We start from the raw sequence: 19,867 nt of genomic DNA, 5'->3' as shown, positions 1-19,867 counted from the left end.
CGTGGGTGTATATATGTACTTAAGTACAGCAGCCTCACACAACTGTCTTGAAGATTTACCAGCCCAGATGCACAAATCTACCTGCTCACCCTTTGCCTTAATAAGTGATGATGAAAAAATTTAATGATGTTTTATCTGTCCATCAAAAAAATTGCCTCTGACTACTGGCTGGATAATGTTTTGCCAGGCTGATATGTACTGTGCATTTAAGTACATATTTGTCTTTCAGTTTTTTCCTCCATAGTACCAGTGCAACAAAGGTACATGGTATGTCTGTCATATAGACAAAATCTTTAAATAGTGATACAAAACTATTAATCTAAGATAATTTTAATCTAAGTGAAAAAGAAGATAGGGAACCATGATTTGGCAAAGTACCTTTTTCTTTACCATGTTCATTTTGAATTCCTCAGGAATACAAATGTGATGTTAAAGGGTGAAAGCAGTTTGAGAATTGTGCCAGTCGCAGCCTTCTTTGAACTGGGACCCACAGCCCTGACAGCTATTAAAAAATGAAGTAACTTTTGGTTCTGATTTTGTATAATGAGCATACGACAAAAAAGGGGTTTACTTCTACATTATCCTGCAGGTGTAACTCTGCTGTCTGTCAGTTTATCCTGTATTTTATTTTGATGAAGAGAGAACATTAGGGAGAAAAAAAAAAATCTCTTCATCAAAAAGCTTAACAGGAAAGAAGAAAGTCTCAAGACAATGTCATGTATTGCTGGTTATTTGTGATGGTTAAAAGAATTATCTGAAAACAAAGAAGTCTTTCACAATGAATCTAAAACACAAAAGCTTTAATAACATTTACATCTGTGTATCATCCATGTCTCCAAATGCAAGTCATGAATAACACATAAACTAGCGTATATAGGGAACAGAAGTGCTAGCACATCATTTAAAATCCAACACACCCCATCGTCAGTGGAATCAAATACACAGCAGGAATGGTTCCAGTTGATAGACACACAATGAAGTCATTGAAAATGAAAACATATTAATTATGTTCCTAAAGGTTAAGATAGTAATGGCTGAATTCTCTAATCCTGGAATAATATTAATGCCCCAAATCCATGCAAGAAAAGTGTGTAACGTTTCAAAAATTGCGGAAAATTTAGTTTTGAATTCACTTATTTGTGTCTCACCCATGACTGACTCCGCAGCATGGGGGGTAGCAGGGAGAAGAGCAGGAAGTGCAAGACAAAGACAAAACCAAGGAGAATTATCAACAAAAAAAAGTTGTTCTTGGTCCAAACAAGCCACTTGCACTACATGAGCTAATTGTAAGAATAGACCATTTCTAAACTGCAGCTGTTATGTGCTTAAGCAAACCCTGCTGGGAGAACTGCTTTGTAGAACACCTCTGCTAACGCAGACACACACAGAGCCCTTTAATAGAGGAATTCAAAGTGCAGTGTTTAAGGGAAACCTTTTCCGCTTCCAAATTTTCCTGAGCTTATTACAGGATGTGATCCTAGCTTGTCACTCTGACATAGGTTTCCCTTAAATGTTTTCTATTTTCATTATCTTTTAGCCTATGTTAAATCGAAACAACGGAGGCTGAAGGCTGTGTGTTGGGAAATGAGTAAGGGGGGCTGAGGGGGAATGCTCAGGTTGTGTGATAGAAAATGATAGGTGTCAAAAAAACCCCACAAAACACCTAGCGTGGTCGTGGTCATTTTCTTTGTATGACAACATTTTTTTTTGTTTGTCCCTGGGGACCAGTAAGATCACTCATATGGTAGTTAATTTTAGATGTATTCTTTCTCTACTCTTCTCTTGTCTTCTCCCTCCCCCAAATCTTCATCCATGCATCTCTGATGCAAGACTATCGCACCTGGGTTCCTAACTATATTAACTCCATTGTGTTGGTGTGCCGAGTGCCCTTGATCCTTAACGTCTTAACCCAAATCCTCCCAACAGCAAGGGGTTAATTGTCTGCTTTCAATGCACTTTAAAACTCTCAGCTCTCAGGAATGATGTTTCCACGAGGGCTGAATTTAATTACAAAATAATATAGGCACTCTGTCTTATTTTCAGTGAGTGATACTTAAGTCCTTGCTGTTGTTGCTGCATGTGTTTATATTGGGGCTCTTCCTTCAGTGTACTTGATGCAAGGTATTTGCAAATTTGAGCCTTTGGGCTTTAAATGTTGTGCTGCTTCTTCTGTTCCTTATTCACTACAGATTATGTATAATTGATGACCTGCATTTACAGACATGGGTGGTATACAGATGTAAATGTTATTATAGCTTTTATATTTTATGTTCTCTCTGAAAGATCATTTTGTCTTTGAATAATACTCCTGTTCAGATTTTGGGGGGTTTATCTCTAAAAGAGAATATGAAATGGATATTGCACATCGTATATTTCTTAAAAGTAATTTGGAATTTTAGGGTATGGGATTGGTGGTGACTGATACACTGCCTGGATGAGATATATCCCTTTGAAAATAACAGCGCCAGTACATGCCTGCATCTGTCTAACCTCATAATTCACTTTCACATTGGGTTATGGATGTCTGCATTCAGTGAGTCTATCTTCCCTTTAGGTATTATTTCAGCCCTTTGAGATAATAAGGAAAGTTTAATTGCGTTGTTAATTGATTTTTTGCACAACATTATTACCTTGATTGATTGCAGAGTTGATGAAAATGTTAGACACAGGCAGCGTAAAGTATCAGCCCAGTAAGGAGTGGGAGCCTTGTGGAGAATAGATAACCTTGATGTTAAGAGCTATATCCTTCAGATATGTCTTCCCTTGACATATTGATGGCCCTTGAAAAGGGAAAAGCTGATTGTATGCAGAATGTAATCATTAAACCCACTTCAGCTGGCTGTTGATTAATTTGTTTTTTCCTGAAGGATCTAGTTAAAGAGAAGGCCTCACTAGTATCAACAGCAGCCATTTTCCAAGCTTCAGATTATTCTTAACCCTCTCCTAGAAGAAAGAAAAATGATACTGTCTTGGTTTAGACAGGCAAATTGTCTGAAAACATTCAGCCGAACTGCAATTTGGGGATTATAACACTCACTTTACCCCGTTAACTACTGCTTCCTCTATGACCTCTCCTACCCCTGCCTTCAGTATTCAGCTTCGCCACAGCCACAGCTAGCAGAAAGTCATGTTTGATGTTTTCTGAGTAAGGCCAGTGTCTGTTCTCAGCAGAGATGCCAACAGGGATGTCAAGCTTGTTTTGCCCAAAGACTGAAATACTTCAGTAGCATATAGCTGCTTCCCAGGAGCCTCTCTGAAAGGACCAGAGGGTTCACTGCACACACGTAAGTGGTTAAGCTTTCCTTATCCCTGAAAAGATCTTTCTTGTATAATTTTTTGTTATTGCTTTTGAGATCTTTGAGGTCTTCAGTAGGGCACTTGTGCTGTGCGTTGCTTCTGTCAGAGAGCACAAAGGATGCTGTGGAAGTCAATGTGCCCAGCACTTACTCCTTCAGGACAGAGATTGTTCAGTGCTGCCCCAGGCTTAACTGCATGCTGTATCCAAGAGCAGCCATGTACCCCACTGTTGGATACATTTAACCAAACAGTGACTGCGTGTGACTAGCTTTCCCACTGTGAATTCATGTGATGGTCTAATCCTGGACTACCTGCTACCTTCAGAGCACTTTCTGTTTTAATGGCACTCACTCTGAGAGCGAAGGTGAAGAGTACTACCTGTAAGAGCCATTGTCTAAATGGCCTTCCTGTGGCAGATGGGACTTCCTTGGCCAAAAAACCATTCTCTGGATTGAGGGACAGCTTCTGTTTTAAGCATTTCTTCCATTTGTGTCAGCAAATGACCCAAGACATCTAAAATGTTTATGCAGCTTTAACCAAGCAATTGAATGTCTCGGAAACAGAATGTGGTGGAGGTTTTATCCTTCAGTTAACCATTTAAAGGATATTTGGTAAAGTAGTAGGTAACAGGTTATTGCTTCCTGTTTAGCTTGGTAGTCTCAAAGACAGTCGCTGTTAATTTGTGCTTGTGAGTGATACAGTGATCAGTGTTGCTTGATTGTTTGGCCAGATGTGTTTTATTAGGTCCAACATGCACATTTGCCAGTTGGCTCCTTTTTAATATGGGGACATGTTAACTTACGACATAGTCAAGTCTGACAAATTTGAACCAGCCAAATAAGTGAGTAATATTTCAAGCTGTCAAAGCGGGTGAATACTGATTAACTGACACACTCCAAAAGCTCTCACCGATATCCGTGCTCCAGTGGAAAACGTTTACTAAGCATAATACTTGTTAGAAAGTCTTTGGTGCTTTGACTAAACTTTAATGACTCTGACCCTAATGGAGGGGTTTTAATGTGCCTCTCTCGAGCTATTTCTTAGCCCCCTATCTTTTATCTTTAGCAAAAGCTTCCATAGGGGCTAAAAGTGCACTTGTAAACTATGTTCTGCTGTCCACTGTGATTTAACCTTCAGCCTCCCTGTCATTAGCATGTTTCTAAAAGGAGGCTGAGGAAGGGGGAAAAGAGTTGAGGATAGGAAACAATGACAATGTTTTGGCATGCAGTACTGGAGGCAGTCAGTGTTTGGGACCTAGGCTATGGCCAGTAAGTATTTAGCAATAGTAGATGGTGTTATATGCGATATAGCATAGAACAAAATTCTGTTAAGTGGCAAGCCCAGACTTAGTCCAGAGAGCTAGATATTTGCTGAACGCTTTGGATGTTTGGATCCAGATGCATTTCTGATTTCATTTGATGCTATATAGCAACAGCTATAGAAGAGAGAAAGGAGCTCACCAGTTGTGTGGGGTCCAGATGTGTCTTACAAAGTGCCAAATGCCTTCAGCTTCCACTGGAAATCAAGAGAATCCAGGGCCTTGTAGTATCAGCTTCTTAAAAAAACCCTTGTTTTTGTATTAGGAAGAATCATCGCAATCCTATCATTAGGAATTAGTTAAATGTTTCCTTTGTTTCTGATGAAGGGCTTATGGAAAAGAGCAAGTAATGGCATGCAAAGAAGGTTCCCTTAACTGTATCATAATGTGACAGCAGCACTATTTCATTATGCTCTTTAATTTTATTTGAGAGACTTTCTTTCCCAGCTTTAAAAATAAAAAGCAACTTGTCTTTATTTCAGATGACTCTCTTGAGAAATTTCAAACCAATTGAGCCAGGCTGAATTTTGTATGGGTTTTTTTTTTTTTTTTTTTTTCCTAATGTGAACTCCTCCAGCAGGAACACATTTGAGATCCAAAAGCAAGTTTTACTCATGAGATGAGCCAAATTTATGTCTAAACTCTCCAGAAGGGCCCTGCTGCTTAAATTTTTTTTCACATAAGAATTTGTAATTTTATTGGAATGCTTGCAGACTTTCCAAACAATTATTCCAAAAGTTTGCTTTCTGCCCCATAAATCATGGTACATTTGTTTAATTCTATCACAGTTACTAAAAGAGCTTACTTCCCTCTTTTTTTCCCACTTGCATTTTACTGCTAATGCAATCTGTGCATGTTTAAAGTTTGTGAAGTACAATATAATTATACTCACTTTCTGTTTTCTTAATGACCCTGTCATTCTTTATGGTTTAACTCCATTGCTGATTAATGTAAGTATTATTAGTAGAATGTAGCCCAAAGTATAGAGCAGCCTACAGAAATGCCATTTTTGCATATGTTAGCCAAATTAACTGAAAATCTTCTAAGTTAATATGGTGAGCGTACACTGAACAGCTGAACTTTTAATATATAGTAGGGATCGGGTTTTACAACCTCCTTTTCCTCCACCATTCTGAATATATTAGAAGCGTCTCTTGCGTCACTTCAGTGATCACACTGTTGCAGTATCAGAATAGAAAGATCGTGCAAAACAGCGCTAGAAAATATTGTGAATGTGAGAGAATAACCGGTGCCTCCAGCTGCAGTGGAAGCCGGTGGTGTAGGCGGATGGTCACCTCCCCCCCACACAACATTTTGAGCCTTTTGTTCAGACCACTACCCAGTGACATCCTTTTGTAGCCATCTGTATACACAAACTGATGCTCTCTGAGAGCAGTCCACCAGAAGTCAGGCTCCTGGGCGAAAGGCTGAAAGCAGAGGTTGTATAAATACAGGCTTTGATCATGACAGAACAAGAAATTGGCTGCAAAACTAACAACCAGTATTGCTTTCATTGTCATGTCGGAATACTGAGCGTGCCGGCGCGGCCCGGTTTTTCGACAAATGCATGCTGCCCTCTAGTGCCCGTGCTCTCGGCTTGACGCTGCCTGGCGCCGGGGAGCCGGCAGCCGGCTCTGGTTTGGCGGGGAGTGGCTTTTTGCCTGGTTACTGAAATTGCTCGCCCAGGTTGGGGTGTTCGGTCATTAATGGAAAGCAATTAAGCTCTTGTGACATCGCTTTAGAGATGAAGGGTATTTGACACATGTAACCTGACTTGCATTGGCTAGTTGCTGTAATTTGTTCTGCTTTGGCTCTACTACTTTTATTTAGACCATCTATGAGAGAATGAGATATATGAAGAAGTGTTTAAAAGACTAAAAGAACTGTGAACCCGTACTTCCTTTCCTCCACTTCCTTCAAGGATATTCAATGTATCCAAATGTAAGCATCAATTCACCTGTCATATCTGGCAGGCTGATGCTTTCTGTGCACTTGGGGTTTCTTTGACTGCAGTACCTAGCTGACTATACAATTTATGTTTCTGAGTATTTTTAAAAAAGTGCTTTAAAATTTCAACATATTCAACAAGAAATTGCAAAGTCAGCATTAATTCCACCCATGACATTACCTGAGAGTGCAAAAATGGTAAAGATGCACTGAAGAGACAAAAGCATTTGGGTTTTTTTGTATGGTGCTTTTTGCTTCATTTTCGCTAGAGAGAGACATATCCCCCACCTCCCACCCCCCACCCTCCTTGTATTTCTCTGATGATGGTTACAATAAGCATGGAAGGATTCCAAAGAAATCCCAAGTGTGGGACCTTAAATTGTAACAATGATACCCAGAGGAGTACGGAACTGGTTAATGATTTAAAGTATTATGCCCTAAATGCTCCTATTTTAGCCAACAGTAGAGAATCTGTAGACAGCACATGCCCAGATCAAAGCTGATCATGTCAATGTCATTCAAGGAGGGAGAGATACCCTCCTTTCCCCCTTCTCTCCCCCCTACCCTTTTTTTAAACAAAGTATGACATCTGAGGAACAGTGTGTTGATTGTTCCACTGCCAGGATACGCATAATGGAAACATTAGCTCCAAGATAACTTTTAATCTGTCAGCCTAATGGCTCCTTAATGTGTAGAGGGCTTTAAATGTATGTCAGCCAGGGCTGTATAAAGTAATATAGTTTGTGGCCTGAATGGATCTAGATGACTCTGCACCATGACACAATATGGTTTATTATTAAGTATCAGCTCATCAGCTTATTCCCACAGACTTGGACAAGCTTCTCAATTTTCCAGTAACGGATTATGTGAGAAAAAGCTTGCAGTACATTTTTTTCTTTCCTCTTTTTTCTTTTACTTTTTCTCTTCCCCCCCTGCTCCAAATTACAAGTTTCATCTCCAGCTGCATTTGGAGCCCTGAAGTGTATTTACAGCAGGCTGCACTTTATCACACATCAGCTTGACTGCTAGTTTACACTGAACATTTATGCAGCTCCCTTGGCCCGGGATGCAAACTTCACATCTTTGTATTCCTATCACCTTCATTGCAAATTTTTCCAACATCCTCTCCCTGTTGACTGCTTTCCTTCCCCTCCCCTACTCTCACTTCCCCACGTACTCCCCCTTTTTCCCCCCTTTCCTGCAAACAGGCCAGTGAGACTTGACATGTCACAGTACTTGTCTGTGCAGGATACTTGCAATAATTCAGTGTCTTAGTTTGCCTGCTCTGATTCCTCTCAGCTCTAGCTTAGGTGTATAATTCCAAGATCATTGCTGTAGACTGGATACAGATCTGATTTTGTGCCTTTTGGTGATTTCTTTCAGTCTGAAGGACCACCTTGTGCCCCATGCTGTAGGGTGTCCAGAGAAAAATGTTATCGCTTTTTGGCTTCCCTGTGCAGGGAACAGAGTAAAGAGGTAATTCATCTCCCCTGAATGTGAAGGTTACCTTCCTTTAGTGTTGCTACCCCCAGAGGGAGGGGAGAATCAGGATCAGCAGTTTGCTACTGAAGGAATGTCCTCCTCCTCCAGGAAACCTGCAATGACTACATTCCCTAATCCATGGGGACCTCTCTGGGAGTATTTGGAGACCACTCTGTGAGAATTGTGGCCATGGTGTGGGAATTCTGCTTTAGTCACAGTGAGCTCTGTCCTCAGCCTTCTCAAGCACAACCTCATCCCTTTATGCACAGATAGTTTTGGAGGAATTACGCATTATTTTTGCTTACATTTAGTGTTTCTATCCTCTTAAAATAATTAGTTTGTAACATAAGGGAAGTTAATATTTGTGCATTTGTTACTTGGGCACTTGTGAGTATTTTATGATACTATTTTAGGGAAATTTTTTTGCTTTTGGTTTATTGCTATGATATTTCAGGTCTTTATAAGATAACCCTTCTACAGCATTCAGCTGTAGCACAACCAAAGGCATTCACATCTTTATCTTTTGTATGCTCCTCTTTCTGTTGTTCCCTCTGCTCCGATTTAAGGAGTCTAGGTCCTGTGTCTTGACTCCAACCTGTAGTCTGGTATTCTGGAAACTGTAGTTGCAACAAACAGATTTAATTGTAGTAGTCAGATATCCTGTCACATTAGCAAGGACAGCTGCAACTCTTCAGTTCTTTTCCTGTGTCACATTGCAGTTTTTGAGCTCAAGCTTCTCCATGCTGACAGTGGTTCGTTTGCTGGGGCAGGGTGAAAGTCTGAGTGGACCTCTCTGAGTTACATACTTGGCTGCTTGTGGGAGGACGTAGCGATGCAGGTGATCCTTTACACCTTTTCTTATCTTCCACGTGATCTTCTCAGATTCCTGTGTCAGAAGATTCATAGGCTGGATCATATTCAATAGAACCAATTGTTCTGTTCCACCAAAAGTCAACGTGAAGTACAAAAAGTCTGTCTATAATTCCCTCCCTTCTTGTCCTATAAGCTTATAGTTATAAATTTTTGATTAAATTTGGTCTATTTTAAGAACATGGACCAACAACATAATTCAACAAGAGTTCTTTTCTGCTTTTGGCTCTAACAGATCTCCAAAAGTAAAAGATTTATTGTTTCTAATTGCTCAAACTATTGTTCTTGTTTATAAAAATGTATTTCTACATAAACAACTATGAAGGCCCAACTATAAATAAGTAAATGTCTGAAAGTTAAAGCAGATGAATGAACCTTAGAAGACTGACTTGGACAAACACTCAACATCTTTGGAAGAAAAAAAAAATCCTTATTTTTTTTTTCCATTTGTAAAGTATCTCCCTGATGTTACAGTCACAAGATTCAGTAGAAGTAAAAGTGTACTACTCAGGCCCAAGTCAACTTTCTGTTTATTCTTTTTTTCCTAAGACTGTTAGATATTTAGCATCTCTCCTCTCCTCCCCTCCCAACCCCTCCCAGGCCCCCACCCTTGTGTGCTGTGAAGTTTTGCGTGGATCTGTGCTCCCCAAATTTCAAGCTGATTTGACTGAATGTCAGGCTAATGTTTTTGTTGGTTTGGGTTTGGCTTTTTTTTGGTGGTTTTTTGTTGTTGTTGGTGGTGGGTTTTTTTAAATGATTCATTGAGGATTACAAAGCAAATAATTTGAAGGAGCACGTTTGGAAATATTTTGATACTTTTTACAGCATTCAGTTGTTTTAATGTTCTTAATGATGAATATAAAATAGATAGCTCAGGTACAATTAGATGGAGTGATTTTTTTTTTTTAACTAAAATGACTGTGACAGTATATATAATTTAATTCTTCTGATTTAGCAGAAAAAAATAACCTACGTGCTACTGAAGGTGAGAGGATTATGCTCCTAATTTCTTGAAAATCTCTAGTACTTCATTTCTTGTAGAAAGTCAAAGTGGAATTGAAAATAAGAAGTTGTCAACTAGACAGCTAGATAAAGTTGTTAGAATTTCCATGAAGATAAATATAAAATGAAAAATTACTAAACTCCTGTACAAAAGAATTTTTTGTTTCAAACCAGCTTTACTTATCCATTAGAAGAAAAGGTTTTTAAGAGCTTTAAATTAATTCAACTGATGGATGTGTTTTGCCTAAATCAGTAGCATTGTAGACTTGAAACTGTTTGTAGATATGTATTTATTCTCCTCTAAATGTTGTAGAGAGGGAATTATTTTCCTTTAAAGGAAGTTTATATTAATATTTAAGGGAATTTTGCAACTTCTGTTCATTAATTGTAGAAAATGCCCAAGTGCCTATGAAAAAAAAATGATAATGGTATTGATATTTCATCCTGAAGGGTCTCAAAACAATTTACAGATTGGTAGTATAACTGCACGGAAATGCACCCAGCTTCTTGGTGGAACATGGCAGCTGTTTAATAGCCCATAGCAAAACTATACAACAGCAGGTTGTGGAACAAGAGATGAATATGGATCAAATACAAATTGGCAGTGGAGGATTTAGGTACTGTACTCAAATTAAAGTTAGGCAAAGTGGAATTTCGCTAGAATATTGAATCTGTGTATGGAGTGCTACACTTTATCTGACCACAGCTCCTAGTATGAGGACCTGTGGTTAGCTCATGTGAAAGACAGGCAGAAGACTGTATGCTGAAATGTAATCCCTGATGTATACTGTAGACCAGCATGTTTGACAAACAAATTTAATTGTGAATACTTTGCTGTTTGCACTTGCAGAGGGGCTTATTAAAAACATTTGATGTTAAAATGGGTGCCTGAGGGGGATCTTGGGCAGATGTGGCAATAGATTTTGATGGGGGTGGCAAAAGTTTTGGCCTGACTACTTAGTTTTAGTAATTAGTTTTTAAAGGAAACAGAATGCTACTGGAGAAGGCTGTGTTGCTAACAGCTGCCCCAGCTGTGATGGCTGAGAGGTGCTTTTTATAGATGTAGAGTATTTATTTGCTAGGGAAAAAAACGAACCAAGAAAGGCAACAAGATGCTACCAGACAACAATTCCCTTATGTCACTGTTGGCCTGAACTGAATTTTGACCTGTGGCTGAGGCTGTATGGTCTATAGGTCTAGCACATCCCATTGTGACTTCTTTTTACCATTTTCCATATAATATATGAAGATCTGCAAACTTTTTTTGCTCTAGGAAAGTGTATGGAGGTCCAACTGCACCATAGCTGTCTGCAACACATGCCCAATTTAAAAGGAGCAAACAGGACTTGAACAATTTTTCATATGCTTTAGTATGCATGTATGTATTTATTTATTTATTTGGATAATTGGGTTTTCCCTCAGCTAAGGAAAAGCTAGTGTTGCTGACATTACAATGTGTTTGTGAAAAAAGACTGATACCACAACACATGCAAGCAACTGCAAGGCCATTACTTACCCAGCATAATTAGAACATCCATTCCAAAGGGGGGAAACATTTAAAAGATAAAGAGTGAATTTAAAAATTATTCTTCCCAATGCATTTTTTTCATAATTATAGTTTTAACAGCTTGTGGTGATGGTAGAAGCAGCTACTTAAGAAAAATTAGAAGCCTCATTCAGGGAAGATGATCCCTCAAGAGACCTTGTGTTGTCATTTCTCAAGAACCGTGAGCAGAAACCTCATTCAGGATGCTGTGTGTTGTTTTGATGTATAAGGGGTATACTTAGCTTATTATGGCCAATGCTGGATATTTTAATTAAAAAACACCACAACAGCCACAGATGTATTGTTTTCCCCTTATTCCTCCCCTTGTCTGTGTGCAAAAACACAAGCGTACTCCTGCCCCTGAACTGCAAGGAATGAATACCATAGCGGATAGGCAGGAGAGAAGCAGTAGGTTTCCTAAATCCACGTGTGACATATCTTAGCATCAAAATTCTCACTGCAGCGCAGAAGCCTTTTGTAGTTCTCTGAGTTTTCTGCGGTTGCCAAAGGGAGGTGGGAAATGGGGAGGGAAAACAAAACAAAACAAAAAACCGACCAGTTACCGCATTTAATTTATGAGCAAGATTATTGTTTTACAAATAACCTTCATGATAAATAAAGTCTCATGGCAACATTTTCAACCGTGCTTTTATCAAGACTCTCTGAGCAGTGTGTGTAATATGCCTGGCAATGGAATCACAGCTGTGTGCCTGGGTAGGGAATCTCTGTGGAGACAACACTTCCTTAATTTAAACAATTGTAGGCTGCAGGAGGTCAAAAATTTCAGCTGACTTTAACTGTCACTAGCCCAAGCACCTTTATCCCCAGGCGAGCAGCAGCAGCTGGATTTCATTTCCTGCTGCCAGACTGTCCGACATCTTTGCTGAACATCCCGGGAACTGAGCGTCTTTACTTTAAGGATTTTATTCAAGGTGACAGCTCCTCACACTTTAGCGTTCAGATCACCTCAAGTAGCTGAGATATCAGTGAAAATGAGAGCACTTCTCCAGCAAACTCCAAATTTAGATTGACTGAGGTTATCCTTAGGCCTCTAGACCCAGCCTCCACGACAGCGCGGGCCTGCCAGTAACTTTAAAACTACAGTGGAGTTTGTAATGATGTCTGGGGAGAAATATTCTGCCGGAGCAGTGGAGGATACTATAAGCGATAGGAAATGATGTCAGATTTAGTTAGGACTGGAGACAGTGTTAGAATATACTTGGCATAATATGGCACCGGTATCTCTGTCAGCATCTCTGTTTTCTGTCACCGCACACAATCCCGGGCCTGTCTGTAGTCCTGACAGTGTCTTTTCAGATCAGGTTATTGCCAGCTCGGAGACTGGCTCAGCGCAGCACCATACAGCCCCCTTTGTTTGAAGTCTGCCCTTTTGTCATTAATGCACTTGATGTCTATTTAAATCTGACTGTGAATGCAGTATCTGTTTTCCTGTCAAGAGATCATTGACAATATTAATACCTCATGTCCTTGCCTCATTTTCTAAGCGCTGACACCTAGCTACAGTCTCCAGCATTCATCAAACAGCACTCTCTCACCAGCATCTCTATAAACAGTCTTGCTTCCAGTCCTTAAGAAATGCGGCAGACCTCAAACAAGACTTTTATCAATGCCAGTGAAAAAGGAGTCTGAAGAATGCCATTAATAAACTGTTCGTATCCTTTACATTAGAGCTCTAAATGGCCTTGTTACCAACCTAATGCCTGCTGCAGTTTGACTTGGAATATCATCTGTTTAGGGGGAAAAAAAACCTCGCTTTTCATTAGACACTTGTTTAGGAATGATAATATCATCCCTTGAATGTGGAAACTGCTCCACTAGTGAAATTACTGAAATTGAAATTATTGAAGAAAGCTCCGCGGAGGAGGGGAAAGGGATCAGGCACTGCACCATATAGTCCCCATTTGTGTTATCCTGAAGAGGAATGTGTTTTTCACAACAAATGACAGGCCTATCAATTTTTTTTTTTTTTTTTTATTTTTTTTCCATATGAATGTGTTACTATCCTGATGTCTTAGAAGGAAAGAAGAGCATGGGTTAACATTAATCTTGCACAGCCCATGCCTTCCAAGGCTTTAGTTGCTTATCTGACGCACGCTATACTGGAAAAATAGATGCAGAGTATAAAAGCTTGCATACTTAATTCATACTGCAGGTGAGCACAGTATTTGCTATTTGAGTCCTGGAAAGCTAAAACAGCAATGAATTGAGGATCTGCTCCTCCCCCGTCTTCACCCTTTATGTAAGGCAGTGTTTGTCTCCTTTGGGCTAGGTTATGTTTGCCCTTATGGGGGTGAGCTAGGTACTTCAGTGATTGCTGTGTTAAGACACTCTCAAGGTAGAGGAGACTCTTTCACCTTCCTTCCGTGCATGGGAGATGACTTTAATTTGACTATGTGTGCCTGGGGGCATAAAGAACAACTCTGCTAGTAAAATTTAGCATCTTTGAGGATGTTCACAGGTGGGATGTGACTGTGAACTTACGCTTTCACATACCACTTAGTACCACCAGAGGGGATGCTTTTGAATAAGGTAGTGAGATCTGCAGGTATGTGTGTCTCACCCACAGCAGTTAAGGCTTCCTCAGGCATCTTGCCAGCTGTACCCACTCAGAAAAATGTGCCTTGTCTCCCAAAAGCAGTGTTCTGGCTAATTTTTGAACGCATCCTCTACATACCGATGGATAGCATAATTTATAATTGCATCTTGCTCATGGGATGTTGTTTGGAGAGCTACTTTGGAAATGTTTTTACTAAATGTTTATTTGTATGTCTGGGAAAAATGCTGGAGTCTGGAGGGCTAACCGTTAGGAAGTCCCAAGTTCTAGCCTACGTCTGTCAATGATTTGCGTGTGGATTTCAGATGGTCACCTCAGTTCTCCGCCACTGCAAAGCAGGGATGGCTTTAGGTGCTTGCAGGATGACTTTGTGAAGGTTTGAAAGGTTTTTCCTGGATCCACATTAGACTGTAACTATTTGCTGCTTTTTTCTTTTTGGTTTTAATTGTCAGGAAAACCCTGTAAACATGTAGCAGGGAGATTACAGAGAGTACAAAATGTAACTTCAACCCAGATTTTCTGGTTTTCAAAAGCAGGAGAGAGGTACTGCGATTTAAAATACAGTGTATGATGTTTCAGTGTTATGTCATTCCATTTTTGAAGACACTTGTGGATGTATGTTTAACAGGATAGGTCGTGCAGGTATTTGAACATGTGTTTTCCCAGTGGATTCAAACCTGCTGATTGAAAGGGTAATACTGAATATTTCAAACGCACAAACTTTCTTTTGCAGGACAAAGGAAAACTGTTCCCTTCCCTCCTTCAAATTTCCCTAGTTATGTGCTTTATTTGTGTATTATGCCACTGCTGTCCTAACTGTAATTAATTTCCTTTTTATTGTAGGCATTTTGGGAAAATGCCGCTACATTTACTATGGAAAGCATTCTGAGGGCAACAGATTCATCCGAGACGACCAGCTATAAAACACAGCGTTGTTTCGTGCCTCTTCACTCCCTCCATATAAGAAGCACAAATTGCATCTAAATTTTAAGCATGTAACTGAAGTCCTCTAGTGCCTTCTGCTGACTTGCCAAGCCTGTCAAGATCATCCTTCTATCTTAGTCTGAGTAGTCACATAGAGATTGACATGATTGCCTTTAAGCAGGTTCCATCCACCAGTGTGACAGACAGCTGCAGCCGAGCACCCGGCCTGACAGGAGGAGCACCGTGATGGATTGCCTGGTCCAATTGCTGCTCGCAGAAGAGCAGGGGTCACACCTGGGGCTTCAGTGAGCATGCTCCATCGGTCGGCGCCTTAGCAAAGGCAGCGCGTTTATCTCCAGCTTGCCTGTTGAGCGAAAGTGGCCAGTGATATCAAAGTGTTTATAAAATAGAGACACTATAATTTCAGATGAAAAAGCCCTTATCTGTTCTTACTTTTTTCCCTGTGAATTAAGTGGTTGTGTTTCTATCATCTCATACATGCTTACACAAATCCTTTCACAGTGTTGTTTTTCTGTTTGGTGTCCTCCCTTCACTCCCAAATAAGCCTAGATGGATTATTTTTTCTTTCAACAGGGAAAAAATGTATCCTGAAAATATTTCAGCCATGCAAAGTACTATCAATTTATATATTTGTTTATATGCAAAGGAAAAGGATTTAAGCAATTTTGCAGACAAAAAAAAATTGCTAATTCTTAAATTACATCTCAACATTCGCTAACTCTGACCTTCAGAAAAGCGACCATTTTTTAATGCTGTAGAATAGTGGCACAGCTTAACTGTATATATGTGGAAGAAGCCCTCAATTGTGATATTGACAGTGTGTATTATTCCTGGTTTATTGCACAAGATATTTTCAACTTGTACAGAGGTTACATCTAGAATGAAATGCTTAAATTTGGAAAGAAAAAAGTGCTTAAAAAGAGTGATCTAAAATAAAATTGCCACCAGATGGATATGATTATTCAGAGGGGAAAAAAAGTCAATAAAAGTAACTGATAGAATTAACATAATTAACAGCTTTACTAATATGTTCTAGAGAAGAGTTCTGATTAATCCCTTTTGATGTCTGTGTAAGAAAGGCTATATCAGATTTTCAGTGGAAAAAATAAAAATGCACGGCATATTTCCTGCTTTTCTGATAAACAGTTTGGACATATTTAGAATCATGAACTTGCTACTGTGAAAAAAGATCCCAGTACTTCATACATGTATTGTGTTGAGTGCTACTAGACACAATGCGATTGGCCAAGGAGTATGCAAAAATTCTGACCTCTGGGCTGTTCCAAACCTGTACATATTGGTCCCAGTTGAGAGTCATCACTGTCCAGCTGTTCTTGGCTTGTTTGAAATTACTTGGTGGTCTTTATTCACTTTCCTGGTTGAAAAAATGTCAGTTTTTAGAAGTTGCCTACTTTGGGGGGCTATTATCAGCTAGTGTTGCAGGTGGAAGTGAACTGGATATTGAAGCCAATCACAAAATCAGGTTTGACCAATGGAAAAGAATGAGACACTGGCAGGGTGACAAAGGAAAGCTTGCTGCTGGCTGAATGTTTTAGGCCTTACTTAGTAAATGGAAGCCTTCACTCACTCTGAAAGTCTATAATAAATCTTTAACAGATACTTAAAATCAGTGATGAACATAGAACGATCCAGTTCACACCACCTGTGGTTCAAATTGAGCTCTGAGCTGTTTGTGACACAAATTGGTGTCTGGAAAGCGCGTTTTGGCCACTTGTAATGCCTCTGCTAATGTCACACAAGACTACAAATGAAATGCCAATTCACATTAGAAGTCCTAGGAGATACTAGATAAAGGAAAACTACATGACTCTTTTTAAAATCAAAAATATAATTAGAAATATTTAGGGCACTTGTCGTCTCTCTTGGCTACCAAAATAACAGCAATCCTAGTTTGTTCATATCATATTGTCTGTTTTGAAGCCTCCACACATTTTGGTCATGGCATATTACAAGCAGCAGGGTTCTGAATAGGGGTGTTTAGAATAACCTAATGTCACTTTCAGTCTGGTCACATATATGTTCTTGTCTTTATAAAAGGCTTTAACCCTGCCTCAAACAATAAACAGCACTTGCAAACTGACCGCATGATTTTTCCATCTTTATTTTGCTTGTTTACTTTTCCTAATGTCAAAACCATTTGTATCATTTTCAGGAGTGTTTTCTTCCCAGCAAAGCTTTAGAGGCAAAAATATTTTTGGAATGAGATGTGATCAAAGTGTCTTCCATTTTGGTTTTTGTTTTCTCTTGGGGGATCATATACCTATAGTTAAATATGGTAAAGCCCTAATTAAAATTTTCTCAAAGGGAATTCACACTAAATGTCACTGATTCTGGAAAATCAAAAGGATAATCTATGAATAATTATTTTATATTACTAACATGTATTAGGATACTATTTAAAAGCAAGCATGGATGTTTATTACTGTTTATGCTAACATAATTCTTTTTTAATATGCAGAACAGTTTATTTTCAGATGTCTTCTGCTGAAGTTCTGTTTTAAGAGATGGCAAACTTTTCAAACCTGGGGCTGCTATCTACACTTTATTCTTTCCTCAGTGGGAACTGTGCCTGAATTTCTTAACTGAACTGAGTATCATTTAGGATGAAAATTGCAATAAAGTAATCTAAGAAGAGATTCCATTCTCTCTCCTTTACTCCCCCTTCTCCAAACATGGCACATCTTTCCTTCTCAAGATTAACTAGGCTATTAAAAATAAAATATTTGCCTACAAAACTGTAAGGATTTTAAAATGTGCATATTTCCAAGGAACCACTGCATTCTTAGTTCTTTGTGTTGTCACAAGAAAAGTTTTGGCCAGCTGGGTTTCTTGATGGTTAATAGGGGTTGAGATCCAAGGTGTACTTGAATAAGTAATCTTCAAATAGTACAAATTTTTTAAAAATATATCCAAACTTCAGTCTTATGTTCAGTCTTGTGATAACCAGTACTTTGGCTTTTGGCAGACATCATGTCTTCACAAATGAAGACTAGGAGGCGAATGGTTTTACTAGGAGCTGCCTGTAGTAGCTGTGCTGAGTGCATTCCTAATTTTATATGTTGAAAACATTAATTCCTAACCTTTTCATTAAAAATAAGAAAAAAATCCAAACTACAATATTGAAGTGAAATTTTAAAGATAAATCACCTTCAGTGAAAATCCTACTGTTATAGATACACAGACCTAACTTTAGAGCAAACTGGCTCTAATTGCATGTGTTGCATGCGTAAATGATTTATAGGATTGATGAAAGTTACTACTGAAACCACTTTTTTCTCCTTTGTTAGGGCTGAGTCTCACAATACTTATTCTAGTATTTGCTTTACTGAAACCGTGAGTCCCTTTGAAGTCAATGTTATTATCCATGGGAGTTAGGGTTACTAGTATTGGAAGGCTGGTATGCAGCTCCCTTTTTAATATATTTGGTTCTTTGAGCAGAGCATTACATGACTGTTGAATGTTCAGTTCTCACATCTTCTTTGCAAATTAAAAATCACTGTATGTTGGTCTTATGTTGCTCCCATTTAAGTCAGAAGAAAGAAACAAACCTGTCTATGCTTTTGTAAATTACAGGGTTCACTTGCTGCCAGTGGATATACTGATATTTTTTATTCCTGCCAACAATATGAGTATGTTGGGAAATGCTTACCCCCAGCAGAACTTTGCTGGTGAGGTTCTGAATCAGCCCATTTTATACTGACTCAGACTGAGTCTTACCACGTATTTCTTCTTTATGTGGTGTGATAGTTGGCACATGAGTCTCTGCTTGCCCAGTTTGGGAAAGTTTCCTCTCTTTACTCTGTGTACAACTGTCTGTCTGTCTTTGTTAAATGGTTGGCATATGTGAAAGAAAGAAATGAAATTCACCTTTGCAGAGGTGTAACCATATAGCCAAGATTGAGGCTGTATGTTTGGCACTTAGATTTCTAAGTATCCATTTGCAGGTTCAGTCTGGGGAAACTGACAGTGGATCAGGTGATATGAAGTCAGGGGTCTTGCATGGCTTGCTAGCAGTTGTCCTCTGTTCCTAAAGATCTCTGGCTGTGTCCTGGTCTGCTTCAATTGCTGTGTCATTGCTCTGCAAGCAAGCGATGGCACAAAATAGGTAAGTGCTCCCCTCTTGTTTTTAAAGTGAAATTTCTGCTTCACTGCTTGTAGTATAACAATTGAAACGAATAGTTTGCTTTATCAGCGTTTTTATATGTACACCTGGTAACTGTTACATCTCACTGACTAGTCTTTTTCTGCTGTTTAGTTAAAAACTGTTTTCTGCATTCCTTTCTACTCCTAGTAACAGGAATAAAACAAAACAAACAAGACATGATTGTGAGAAAACAACCATCTAAAGATGCTACTGTGGGACCATGCCTATGCTAACAACTCTGTGTGACGGGTGAGCATTGTTACACACAAACATGTCTAAATGGCTTGAAGGACCAAGAGGTCCTATGCCTTCTAGTTTGGAGCCTTCTTGGAGTTAGCCTGTGACTGTGAACAAATGACATAGCCTTTGATTTCCTTATGCCACTGTAGCAGTATTAGGTGGTTAGAGAGTGTTGTCTTACCTGCAGTTAATGCTCATTTTACTTGAAGAAAAATGCCAAGAAAAATGGCTTCTTCCAATCATTTATAAACTGTTCTGAAGAAGTCTTAAGAGTATTTTCTTTGGCGTTTGTTATGTGAGAATGTTCAGGATATACCCAGCACTCCTACTTCATCAAAGCTGGTTGAATTAATATATTTTCCAAATGCGGTACTAAAGCAGCTGAATCTTTCTGAAAGTTACCTTTTAGGTTAGGTGACTCTGATGGACTTGCCTCTGGTGGTGTTGTCAACCTGAAGCTGACCCTTTCTTAGAGTTGCT

General features: G+C 39.1%; 1 protein-coding gene across 1 annotated transcript in view; it reads left to right on the top strand.

Moving 5' to 3' along the window:
* Positions 1 to 17,166, top strand: part of LRMDA (leucine rich melanocyte differentiation associated) — a 694,750-nt gene extending 677,584 nt beyond the window's left edge. Inside the window, exon 7 of the mRNA XM_072871372.1 lies at positions 14,881 to 17,166. Within this exon, the coding sequence (XP_072727473.1) occupies positions 14,881 to 14,960 (80 nt within the window). The 3' untranslated portion in view covers positions 14,961 to 17,166. The remainder of the gene's footprint in view (positions 1 to 14,880) is intronic.
* Positions 17,167 to 19,867: the final 2,701 nt, after the last annotated feature.

The sequence above is a fragment of the Ciconia boyciana genome, chromosome 8 (assembly GCF_034638445.1).
Source record: "Ciconia boyciana chromosome 8, ASM3463844v1, whole genome shotgun sequence".
Classification (NCBI taxonomy): Eukaryota; Metazoa; Chordata; class Aves; order Ciconiiformes; family Ciconiidae; genus Ciconia; species Ciconia boyciana.
The sequence above is the reverse complement of the archived record's forward strand: the minus strand, read 5'-3'. Positions and strand labels throughout refer to the sequence as shown.